The sequence below is a fragment of the Cimex lectularius genome, unplaced genomic scaffold (genome assembly GCF_000648675.2).
Source record: "Cimex lectularius strain Harlan isolate CLEC.00 unplaced genomic scaffold, Clec_2.1 scaffold105, whole genome shotgun sequence".
NCBI classification, from domain to species: Eukaryota; Metazoa; Arthropoda; class Insecta; order Hemiptera; family Cimicidae; genus Cimex; species Cimex lectularius.
In genome coordinates, this window is record NW_019394178.1 from 719,907 (window position 1) to 733,269 (window position 13,363).

The 13,363-nt window shown below is 32.8% G+C and overlaps 1 protein-coding gene across 2 annotated transcripts in view; it reads right to left on the reverse strand.

Moving 5' to 3' along the window:
- The window catches only part of LOC106664845 (paxillin-like), a 75,075-nt gene that overhangs the window by 60,200 nt on the left and 1,512 nt on the right, over positions 1–13,363 (reverse strand). Inside the window, exon 1 of one of the 2 annotated variants that reach the window (XM_014390866.2) lies at positions 2,677–2,809. The exons of the other annotated variant lie outside the window; for it this stretch is intronic. Within the exon in view, the coding sequence (XP_014246352.1) occupies positions 2,677–2,761 (85 nt within the window). The 5' untranslated portion in view covers positions 2,762–2,809. Of the gene's footprint in view, positions 1–2,676; positions 2,810–13,363 lie in introns of those variants that run through there. 2 annotated transcript variants of the gene reach the window in all.

Here is a 13,363-nt window from a genome sequence, read left to right on the forward strand (position 1 = left end):
TATCGAAAACATATAACCGGAAAGAAAAGAGAAAAGAAAGCTCAATGCACTAGGAGTAAATTACGTTACTTTTCCTTACCAGATGTTTCAACTTTGTCTTCATGGGACTTTCGACTTATTTTATCCCAAGAAGTCAGTAAAATAAACCTGAAGGTTTTGGTTCTAGAGCTGCTGAAATGGATTCATCCGCAGACGGAGGTTGATCAATTTAACTTTGCCATAAAGGGATTTAAATTTAAAAAATTTTTTTGAATAGCAGTTGATGTAAATTAGGCCGATTGACGGCCAAGGTTGAACCAATGAGACACGGGGAAGCAAAATTGGGCCGATTACGAGGAAATGTGAATTCGAGGTAAATTTTTAACAAACGAGCTGCACGAGACCTATTTTTCCTGAACTATATCCATTGGAATAAGAAAACTCCTTCGAATATAAATTAAGGAAAAACAGTTAGGAAAACTATCCCGCACAAGTACATGTCTTGAAATCTAAACAGCTACAATAAAAGAAAACTAATATTGACAATCCCTGACCGATTCCACGAAGTTTCGCCTGTTTGCTGATCCGAACGATCGAAAGCTTAGAAACAAAACACTTTTTGATCGGTCATTGATCAGAGTAAGCGTTTCTGAAGGAGTCGCTCTCTCTCCCTGTGATAGATTTTATCAACGTGTTTCCAAAAAGTTAAGCGCAATTGGGTTTTTCAACATTAAATAATATATTAAATTAGCAGTAAATATAAATCTTTGAACCCTTGCAACTTGGGAATGTGAGAGACAGAAAACATTAAAGCACTTCATCCGTTTGTAATTTGTTTTCAAAAGGCCGAAATTATAGATCCATGGAACTAACAAGCCATTATTAGAGAAAGTTTAAAGGAGGCATAATAAACCAATATATGTACGCTAGCCAACATCGGCAGTATATACTTTTTCTTCATATTTTACGTTACCTACAGACGATTGACATACTATTTCAAATATCATCTAGTAGCTCTAGAATAAGTAATTTCCATCGCTGAAAATATTTGGAGAGCCAAATAGAGCAAAACAAAATTAAATGTCTTTACATCTTAGCCTATTCACGGATCATAACTTCAGGCACTGAAAGGTTTGCCATTTATTTGGCAGAAGAAAAACAAACATATTTAGAATTGTGAATGACGATAAACCAACAAACATTAGGAGAAAATATTTAGAAAATGCAGTTAGACAGTCAATATAGACACTAGTGAAGTTCCGTATTGTAACAGTTTTGGTATATTCAAAAAATTTAACATTCTCATAAAAACACATGTAATTACAAATACTATGTATAAATAATAAATGAAATTCTATGAATGTTTAAACAAATAAACAATAAATCAAAATTTAACTATATAAACTCTCTTTCTCTCGTTATTGTAAGAGAGGTGACCTAAATTTGCGAGAATTTTTAAATGAAACGATATTCATTCATTCTCTCCCTCTCATCTATTTCACTCGCTCCATCCCTCCCTTACTATCACGCTTTCCCTCTCTCTCTCTTTCTCTCTCTCTCTCTCTCTTTTCTCGCTAATTGTAAGAGAGGACGTTCGCGACCTAAATTTGCGAGATTTTTTGAATAAAACTATATTGATTCATTTTCCCTCTTTCTAATACTATTTGCCTGCCTCTTCGCCTGTCTCTCTTTCTCTCTGTTTTTCTCTCTTATTCTCCATTTCCTTCACTGACTCTTCGCCTATCTCTCTGTTCTTACGTCTTTTTTATCGCTTTCTCTTTCTGTTTCTTCTTAGGTCTGTCTCATTGTTTCTTTCTCTCTCTCTTTCTACTTTTCTCTATCGCTCTATCTCTATCCCATCCCTCTAACCATCTCTCTTACCCCCTATTTCCTTGACTCTTCCTTTGTTTGTCTGCCCGTTTGTCTAAAACGATATTCGTTCAATCATTCATTAATTTCTCTCTCTTTTACTATCTATCATAAATAGTTGCAATGACTAAATAAATATTAATGAAACTTAGACGTAGAATTTTATTGTTACATTTCTGCTAGTTCTTCTCTGAAAGAAAAATTTCAAACTATAAACAACAAAAAACTAGATGAGGCGAGAACCCAATGCACATTTAGAAAGTATATATAGCTAGAAGCTAGGCTGTTATTATCAATTGCGACGCTATTTTTGAAAGAGTTCTCGTCAAAATAGAAAATGCCGGACTTTAAAATAAAATATACCTCAAATGATGAACGTTTTAAACCGTAGAACAAACCCATTTTTTACGTCAATACTAACAGGTCGCACCTGTAATAGTTTCGCTGCTGTTGCATTGTGTTACTTTTTAAAATTTTTGTCATATTCAAATATATTTTATATTATATTTTTTAGACTTGACACAGAATTTTGTAAGATGAAGATTGCAGCTAAAGTGTAAAACTGATGCATATCGGTTTAAGTGTCAGTCCAAGGACCGGCCAAGGTAATCGTTGATTTTGCAGTATATCATTTTGTGTTTTAATACTGGCTTGTAAACAATATTGGACGTAGAGCCCGGTACAAGCTCTTTAACTAGAGGTTGTTTTGGCCCTGTCATAAAGATAGAAGGATGAGCTATTAAAAGACGAGTCGGCGATACCGGGACGCCGCAAAAAAAAGAGGAAATTCTGTAAACACAACATGACTCGATGAAAAGAACAACTCACATGCAGGGGATGATCCGTTTTTCAAAGCGCACCTATAGGGCTGGTAAGTGCCCGGCGTCACCTTGCCGTACATAGTCCTGTCCATTTTTTGTATAAGGGTAAATATACAGAATCCAGCGCGATGCGTCTCCTTGATTCTCGACTAAACAGAAACAGGGACGGGACTAGCCGCGTCCACCTCCCACCTCAGTCAAGGATACCCGGAGAAGTTGAGTGGGGGCGGTGTATTCTGTAATACAACTCATTGAAACGAAGCATGTTACCTATGATGACCATTGAGCCTGAGCGTAATGAAAGCATAACTTAGTATAGACAATTCACGCCGAACGACCAAAAAAACCGCTAAAGGGAAGATCAGAAAACAACTGCGCTATGTAGAATTCAGTACATGAAGAAAATTGAATTCTTTCTAGGTAATGTGATGAATTACAATGAACATGTTTAGTTTTATTAAAAATTGCTTCACATAAAGAAATATAAATTAAAAAATAACTCTTACTTCTACTTGCCATTTTTACTACAACAAACATTGAGAAATTTACAAACATCGCAATACAGTTTATTTTCCGTCACATTAACCCTTTATCACATCAAATTAATACTTTCAACTTTCAAATTAAACTTTTTAAATTGCAAATTAACTACTTTTCATTTCAAGTTATCTCTTTTTTAATTTCAAATTAGCCCTTTTTAATTTTATATTAAAACGTTAAAAAAAAAAATAAAATAAAATAATCGGACTCTTAGACTATATGAAAATTAATTACAATTAAATATAACAACATGTGATCATTCTATTATTTTCAGTTTTTTAAATACATAATAATCGGGCTAAATTAGATCATTACTTTATATAGGTGTCGAATTATTTTATATAAAAAAATCTCAAACTAAAAAATAATCACTTATTTTTATATTAATTTTATATAATTTTCATTTTAATTGTAATTAATTTTCATACAGTCTTTTAAGAGCCCAATTATTTATTTCATATTAAATGAAAAGATCGAAGAAGTTTTGCTAAATAGACTGAAACTCTTCATTTCAATATACCAAGCCACCAGTTTGGATTCAGAGCCAAGCACTCGACCATTAATCAGACACATAAAATCGGTAATGTAGAAAAAGGTTTAACATAAGCTAAAAAATATTCCCTAAACAATATGTTTTCCTGCCTTTCAGAAAGACTGTTCCTATTTAAACAAAACGAATACTCTGATTTGTTTTAAATCAAGGATGGCGTAAAGGTAGAATCCTAGGCCTCATGCTGTACTTGCAGTATACAAATGACCTACCCTACTGATGACAAAAATAACCGTCGCAAATGGCAGTCAACAGCATCCATGACTGCACATACTTACTTGGAAGGTCAAAAAAACCACCAGAAAACCATACATGTAAATTTCACAAATAGAAAATTAGAAGACAAACGTCTTCAACAGTACATACGGTCTTTAAGTAATTCCATCCCGGAATTTAGTTAAATATTTAGGCATGACAATAGATAAAACCAATAAAAATGGAAAGAACGTTTCAAAAAGAAACGGAAAGAACTTGATTTCAAATACAGACAACTTTATCAGATGCGGGGACGGAATTCCCGATTAAATACAAAATAAAATCATGATTTGTATTCACATATTAAAACCTAGATGTATGGTATATAACTTTGGTAGTCTACCAATAGAAGCAATACAATACAGATATACCAATACAGAAGCTAGTTCCAAAATAAATTTCTTCAAAATATGCTAGATGCTTCTTGGTATTCGCACACTGAGATCACAAAGTATGTGAAATACTATGTACTTCTCCAATGACACTCGAATACAGAAGCCAGCCGCCTCCTAGGTAGTCAGCACATCGTAAGACGACTGAAGAGGACAAAGCCATTTGAGTTCTATAAAATGTTACGAAGATAACTCAACTAGACTTACTATGACACTAATGATTGGGTTAAAGTGGTTTTATAACTAAATTAGCCGTTGTAAAATTAAAAGGTGGTCTCATTTGACTAGTTTAAAAAAATAAAATAAAATATTAAGAAAATAATTCACAAATATACAGGGATTTTATTTTACATGCTTACATTTAGAAATAGACATAGCACAGGCTTTCGACAGGGTCTGGCATCCAGGTATACTTTTTAAACTTAAGCGCCTCCCATTATTACCTTTTAATGAAATCCTACCTAACTGATAGCTGTTTCAGAGTGAGGTGCTGCAATGAATTCTCGGAAGTCAAACAGACACAGGTCGGTATACCGCAAGGTAGTATCCTTGGTCCTGTCCTATATATCATTTATACAGCTGACCTACCAACACATCCTGACACTATTATCACCACCTACGCGGACGACACCGCAATCCTATCCTGTAACTCGAATCCTGTCCAAGCTACCTCCAACATCCAAGAACACCTTGAGCTTATCGAAGACTGGTGTAAAAATGGAGGACAAGACTGAACGAAGAAAAGTGCACTCAGTGTACTTTTACGCTGAAAAAGCAGTCTTGCCCTCCATTGTAATCAACAACAAAGAGATACCAGTTTCTACTCAAGTCAAATACCTGGGACTATATCTCGACAGCAGACTGACGTGGAATCCCCACACAAGGCTTAAAAAACAGCAACTTAATATAAGACTTGGACTACTACGAAGACATTTAAGACCGAAATCGACTTTGACAATTAAGACATAACGAACACTATACAAGACTTTACTAAGACCGATATGGACATACGGAGTAAAACTGTGGGGCACTGCCAAGCCTTCCAATATCCAGCGCATCCAGTCCTTCCAATCGAAAGTCTTTAGACAAATTGTCAAAGCATCTTATTATTGTCACTAACCTCACTATCCACAAAGACCTCAACATTCCTTTTGCCAACGAACTAATCCAGTCCAGATTCCAAACCTTCCATACCAACCTTTAAAACCATCCTAACCATACGGCTCGAGCCCTATCCACTCATTCCCATCCTGACAACCTACCACGTCGCCTCAACCGACGATGGCCTTGGGACCTCCTTGATACCTAGTCATACACAATGAGTGCATGCGTACATATTTGTATAGTATACAATTCTGTATAGGTAACAAATAAATTGAAAAAAAATATTAAGAAATAAATAAGTTTTTAAAAAAATTCTTTAAAGAAAGGGTTAATTTGAAAATAAAAAGGGGTAATTTGAAGTTAAAAAGTGTCAATTTAAAGTTAAAAAGGTTAATCTGAAATGAAAAATAATTAATTAGCGAAAAATATTAATTTAAAATTAAAAAGGGTTAATATGACAAAAAAAAACTTTATGAATGAAAAGTTAATTTAAAAGAAACGATCGTTGAATTGAACTAGAAATTTCCGACAATTTACATGCAGGCATTAATTAAATAATAATTCATAAATTTCATAGATACTGATAACAGCATAATCGTACTTGATACAACCTATTATACACGAGGAAGCACAGCAATTCAACTTTTGGACATTTAAGCACTAAAGAACGCAATGGCAAAGGACCAGAACCACAGATGAAAACATAAAATGGAAATATCTACACATTGGAAAACACAAAAAAAATGTTGGAATGTATATATCACTATTTTATTAATTTTATTGTTATTGGGTTTTTCTTTTGGAAAGTACACATACATACATCACTTTTTAAGGCTGAATTGCGTTATTTTCGCCTTAACCATTGCCATCTTTATTTATAACATTATACCATAACCACTCTCTTGGTCATTATATAATTTAAATTGCTACCTAAGCAAACATCGTACATTTTTCACGTTTTTTGTTGGAACAATCGTAAGTTTTTCAAATGATTTTATCACTATGAAAAATTGCTCAAATCCGGACGTTTTTCTATAACTGTAATTATTGTCAATTATTCTCTTGGTTTTATGTTTGCACCTAATTAATCAAAATTTCGAATGTTCTAAAATAATCCGATGCTTTCTCGATTCAAAATTCGAACATTACTTAATCTAAACAAAATTACTTGCTTCTTTTATTTTTACGAGGCTACTAGTACGACGTTTCACATCCTATCCCATAAGCATATACCTTTGTTTCTAAAATGCATATTAGAAATAAATAAATTTTAAAAAAACGTAAAATTACCAACGTGTGACACGCCATAATACAAATTTTCCTCCTTTACAACCTTATACGACTTTCATAGCAATAAAAATATACGCATGTTTGTACTGGATTCGCCGAAGGCAATTTATTTTTCCACGGAGTTCTACTTAAAAATTCATAAAACCACTGGGTTTTATCCAAAATTTTTTGGATAAACCTTTTTACAACCGTTCTACTTTAAATAAATAAGTAGGTTAAAAATATATATACTTTTTTTTAAGCAAATAACAATCTGTTGAATTTGCTCACCGAAAATCCAAGACTATTAATCTTTGAAAAATTATTTTTTTCACAAAATTTTCGCCTTCCGATTTTTTCGGAGATGACAAAAATCGTTGTACGTTTGAAACTACACAACCGACCTTCAGGAATCTTGACAGGGGTTTGGGACCCTATAAAATACACCCAATTGTACAAATCTAGCCTCCGCAAACAAATCAGAAACAGAGATATAAAATAAAACATTTCGGGTGTTTTTGAGTTGATTTCATTTATCGAAAAACCAATGATTTTTAATATAAAATCGAAAACGAGAAATGCAGCTTTCTAACGGTTGTAATACCACGGAAATTGGATATGTATACAGATTTAAGACCACACATAGGCTTTGTGGCATAAACTATAGCCACATTAAAAAACAACTGCAATATTGTGTAATTAAAGAATACAAACAATTTCTAAGAACGTATGTCAGTTATGAGGCAACCAAAAAATAGATAAATAAAAAAATAAATACATAAATTTAAAAAATAACAATAGAACATACCCTATGCAACTGCCCTGCAACAGCAAGGAAACATTTATGGTACGTTGGAAAGGCATTCCTGTGCAATGCAGACTTAAATACCACACCCCTGAGAAGAATTTTTTACTTCATTAAAGAAAGAAAAATGTTTTAGAAAATTTATTAGCTTAGGAGCAACACAATGACAAATTTAAGGGAGAAATCCCTACACTCCAAATAGGAAAATATTAGGTCTATCAATAAAAGCTTCAGATAGGAATTCAAATAGATTTTTATCTCAAAATATAATTTAAAAAATTACAAGTAAAAATACATTAGAATACAATGCTAAAGTTGACGATTGCTTGTATTAAATCTGCTGTTGTTGCTGACGGAAGGGCAGATGGATATTCAACTTCAACCATTTTTAGCCCTTCCGCAGTACATGAAACTCGTACGCATTATTTTAAAGCATCCTAAAAATCAATAACATTGCTGTTATTAATAAAAATGTTATTTCTTCATAATTTTCTACCTCCAAAATGTGCGCTAAAATAAACTTTTGGTTGAAATTAAAATTTAAGTTTTCATATAAACTTAAATTTTCTTGTTTTATAATAGTGAATATACTAATTGTAAAACTAAAAGAAAAAGGTCTACCGAAATTTTTACTTAAAAACATGAATGGTCTTTTCTTATTTTTCCTCGGATAATTTTGAGCTGTGTGAGAGAGCAGCCTCAGTGAGTTCAAAAGTAAAATTCTCATTTCCACTATTTCAGACGATTTAATTCTATAAATGTCAAGAAGAAATAGCTAATTATCGTAAGCCGGATTTAATGTGTATAAACGAAGTCTAATGAGTCTTGCGTATTAAAAAAAGTTAAATAACTAGCAATAGCGTGCATAAAGAGAATTAAAAAAGGAATAGTCTTTATTGCTATCAAAAATGTTGGTTCATTAAATATTTTCCTGCGGCTTGCAAGGGATCATCTTATAATTTCTTTTCCAACTTAAATAAATGGTTAGGTTTAATTATGAACTGCCCATAAACATTTTTATCGTTCGTGCTTCAAGTTGTCCATATCATGCTCAAAAAAATAGTCAATTGGATTACATGCTTTTTATCAACCCTAACCAGGAAAACAAACTTATACAGCTTATATTGTTATAATGTATTGCATACATATTTCTACGTTGCAGTATGACTGGGACAACAATGAATTTTGCGTCAAGTATTATACATTTGTCATTTTGTACCTCAAGGGAATGTTTTAAATAACTTCTGATTCTAAGGAATTAATGCTGTACGATTAATACAATTCTCGACAATTAACAAATATAATTCGGTCAGATCGTCACGGGTTAATTGGAATAATATACAGTAATACATCGACTTATCACAGTTTTTTCTTTTCAGAAAGGGGATTAAAAGAAACCCGGTTATTAAGCGCTAATCAAGTCGTAACTCTGAATCGGGATCAAGACTTAAAAATGTTTAAAAATAATCCAAGCCACTTTTAAAAAAGACCTATTTCCATCTGTTTCATCATCACTGATAATCTCTGGGTTTTCGCCTGTTTTCGTTGTCTGTTCTTAACATTCACGTAATCTGTGAACTTCGCTCGTTATATTATATTTATATCTTTAATATGTTCAATAATCTATCTATTATGCAATTTACTAGTGGGTCAAATAATGAAACTAGTCAGAATTTTTAATTATCGGCTTTCACTAAAAGCCCACGTTGCTTCCAACACTAAACGTGTACTTTACCGCTTTTCGAAACTTCTTTTAGTTCCGCTTGACGGAAATGTAAAATAGATAAGGCAAAGAACTCCAATTTGAGAACGCAATAAAAACGAACTTAAAGTGAAAGTGAGGTGATCCAACTTGGAACGGTTCAGGAGAGAGAAGCGATAAAGTGATGGAGATAAACAAAATTTTCAGCACATCCTTATCGACTGCTCACTCTAGAGAAAAATATGGTCCAATGAGTAAAACATGCATAAAATCATTTACACCCATTCACTTACTTGCATTCAACCACTTCAATTTATTCTTTTACAATCTCTGTACTCAATTTTTTCAAATTCTTAAAACTTGTAGTAGACTTCAATTACTCATATACGTACTACTAACACATTAAATAATCAATTTATCAGTAGTTCATTCAACACATTTATTGACACAACTTCTATGATACTACCCACATTCTCTCTCTAGTTGTCATTCACTTGTTCCCCTCTCACACGCTATTCATTTGCATTTCTAATCGCTCACAATCTCATTTAATAGCTAACTCGTCCATCACTCACCCACTTGCTAACCGCTCACACTCGTTTCTTTACTTGAATCCTCTCCGATTAATTCGTCATTCAATTACTTGATCAGTCTCTTATTATCTTACTAATTAAAATGTAATAACACAAATGATTCAATTACGCATCTACTCATTTATTATATGATAAGACATTACTTAGCTTCATTTCTAGGGCACTTACCCAGCTCCCAAACTCATTCATTAACTCACTTGTCCATCATTCACCCTCATTGCTTTCCTTAAACAATCATCGATTCATTTATCATTCAATTACTCGATCAGTCTCTTATTATCTTACTAATTAAAATGTAATAACAAAAAAAGATTCAATTACGCATCTACTCATTCATTATAATTTATAAGTCATTACTTAGCTTCATTTTCTAGGCCACTTACCCAATCGCTTCCAAACTCATTCATTAACTTACTTACTGGCTCATTGACAAGTATTAATTCAAATTGGTTAATAAACACTGAAAGACAAAAACCGGACAATTATATTTATTTGTTTATTTTCCATAAAGACTAGGTGTAAAGATTAATAGTTGACCTAAACCTAAAGTCAATATTACTGACGCGTTTACCTTTAGACAGTGTTACTAATCCTATTAGTCTTTAGATTAAAAATAAAGGAAAACAGTTCAATTTCATCCTTTTGTCGAGTGAGTTAATTGGTTTAGTTAAATTGTTTTCTTTGATGAAACAACAAATTTGAGTCTTTTTTTCTTAAAAGCATGATTTTAGCCTCGCGAACATCTTTTCGGGCAAGTGCTTTGGCAAATGATGGATATAGCGTCAGTTTTACAGCCCAAGTCCCTGGGTTCTCCCATCCACAATGGTCTACACCAATTTAAGACAACCAGAAGGCTCGATCGAAGAGAAGGTAGTGATCGTCAGCGATATAATACGGCTAAAGACGATCGTTGTATTGTTCGTACCGCACGACAGGTTAATGGCTTCCTTGATCGTAGTCAACTCCAAACGATCCGTATTGTAAGGGTGATCTCACAGTCATCAGTAATCTCTAGACGTCCCGCATCCTACGCAGACGTCCTTTACTACTGGAGAGGCTTCGTGCAGAAAGGGGACTCGCAAATCTCGCTTGCACCCTTGAAGAATTGGGGCTGCTTTCTTCACAGACGAGCTCAAGTTTGGTTTGTGGCAATCAGACGACCAATACAAGCGTGTTTTCTTCAATCAAAGCGTGAAGAACGCTTTTATTCATGAATCAACGTTTTGGGCAGGTTAGGGATGGCTATTTCACCTTCTCTGGTTCATTCATACTTTAACATATGTATGACTGTTGTGACATATTTAACCTTATTTTCTTGGTCACCCATTCACTAGTTCTCAACTCATTCCATCAACCCTCCTGTTCACCATACACACAATCACTCATTCTCTCCTATTGCTTACCCCTTCTCCCCTCGTTCACTCGCTCATTCGCCGATAATTACTCGAATATTCTATTAACTTTCGCTGGTTCATTCACGCGTTCTCACATCAACGAATTTTCTATATGACTCACAATTTTATCACTATTACTAACTCGTTCATCATCCATATGTTCATTAGTTTTTAATTTTTCTCTTACAATACGGAAAATGTTTTTAGCTAAAAAACATTAAGAAAAAAATTTCCGAGCCAATAGCACAGAACTATTTATATACTACTTGTTCATTAAACGAGAACATGGTAGTAAAATAAAAGTGTAATATAAAAATAAATAAAAAGTAGTAATAATGAATTGATTTATAACAGATCTTTATTCAAATAATACGTAAATGAAGAGTAAAAAAATTCTTTTGGAATGTGTTTCGCAAGGCCATAAGATACTCCCCACTACTGTTTAAATAACAATAAACAAAAGTCAATATTCTTGTTGATTGACCTGTACTGCAAAACAACACGTTTGTGAAACGTAAATAGCAAAACCTTTAATAATTGTGCTCTGATATAAATTAAAATTTAAAATAAGTACGCAAATACCATGATTTTTGTTAGGGAGGAGGGCTAAATTTTTTCCACAAATTTGAATCCAAAATAATATTAATAATTATAAGGAAGGGTGTATTTAGTTGTACTTAAATCGTTAAAATAACGGTTTTCATGGATATAGAATGAATAATGTAATTCATATAATTTAAGTTTAATGAATAATCACAGAATATATCAGGTATAAAGTACAATCATGCAACCAAAAGAGTAACATATCTTTCAGTTTTCTTATAGCACAATTTCCTTTTAAATTTTATCTGAATTTTGAGATAATACTTTTATTATAATAATTCCTCGTCATAGAACCTAGATTAAATAGTATAATTCACACACATACTAGTGTGCACCAACCCAATCCTCAGATGCCGTACAATCTTTTCAATTTATAATTTAAAAAACAAAAACACCCCCAAAAATATGTTAATTTAATATTAGAAGGTAATTTCTTTCAGAATGGTGCCTTTAATATGAAAGTATAGAAATGTGCACTATATTATCAATCGTTTAACAACTTTTTTCTCCCCCCCCCCAGAAAATTAAAATTTCATGTAATAAACACCATACAAACCTTATATAACTATCTTACAATTAATTAATTAATTATACTGGGCTCAGAAAACATTCTTATAGTATAACACCAACTGACTCTAAACTTGCATTATTTTACATTAAATTATGTCAGTTTGTATTAAACTTTTTTTTTCAAAATAGTCAATAAGAAAAAGCCAGTGTCCACCTTTGATTTATTGGCTAACCACCAACAGTTATTGTGTTAATGTATAAATACTGAATAATTTGTTCTAAGAATTTGAATGGTGGGAAAAAATTTTAAATTTGAATTAGACAATTTCATTGATATAATGAGCCAAATAGTCATTTATATTGTTTTTGAAAAAAATTTAGTTTATTCCTAAGTCCTTGGTCTATAATATCTAAAAATATTTCAGAAGAATATGACAGGACCGAGGATTACAGTTCTTTGGAGTAAAAAAAATGCAAATACTTCCAAATGGAGTAAATGTTAAGGGGCTATGCTGAACAAATCAACTATTTTTTTTCTTATAGTAGGATGAGCATTTGCATTGCTGAAAGAACCAAAAGCTGAATAAAACAGAACTAATAATCAAAATTTCACCATATTATAAAAGAACAGATGATTTTAAAACGGTGAATATGAGAAACCGTAGAATATATATGACATATGGTTTATGCTGTAAGATTTCCTCCTGTGGTCTACAGGGTGAAGATTGTTTTGGTCCTTACCTACATATTATCATGTGAGCAGTAGGGTGTGTCTTTATCCCCTTACTGATCATCATGGTCTGCCTATCCTCACTGGGTTGGTTTCTCTTTTGGCAATTGTCCAATCTTCTTGGATCGGACACATGCCAAAAACCATCTGAGCGACCAACCCGGTCAGTAATGCCATTTACAGGTTTATCACCTCACAGACCACACAGTTATGTTATGATATAATTAGTTTATTTGCAATACAAACA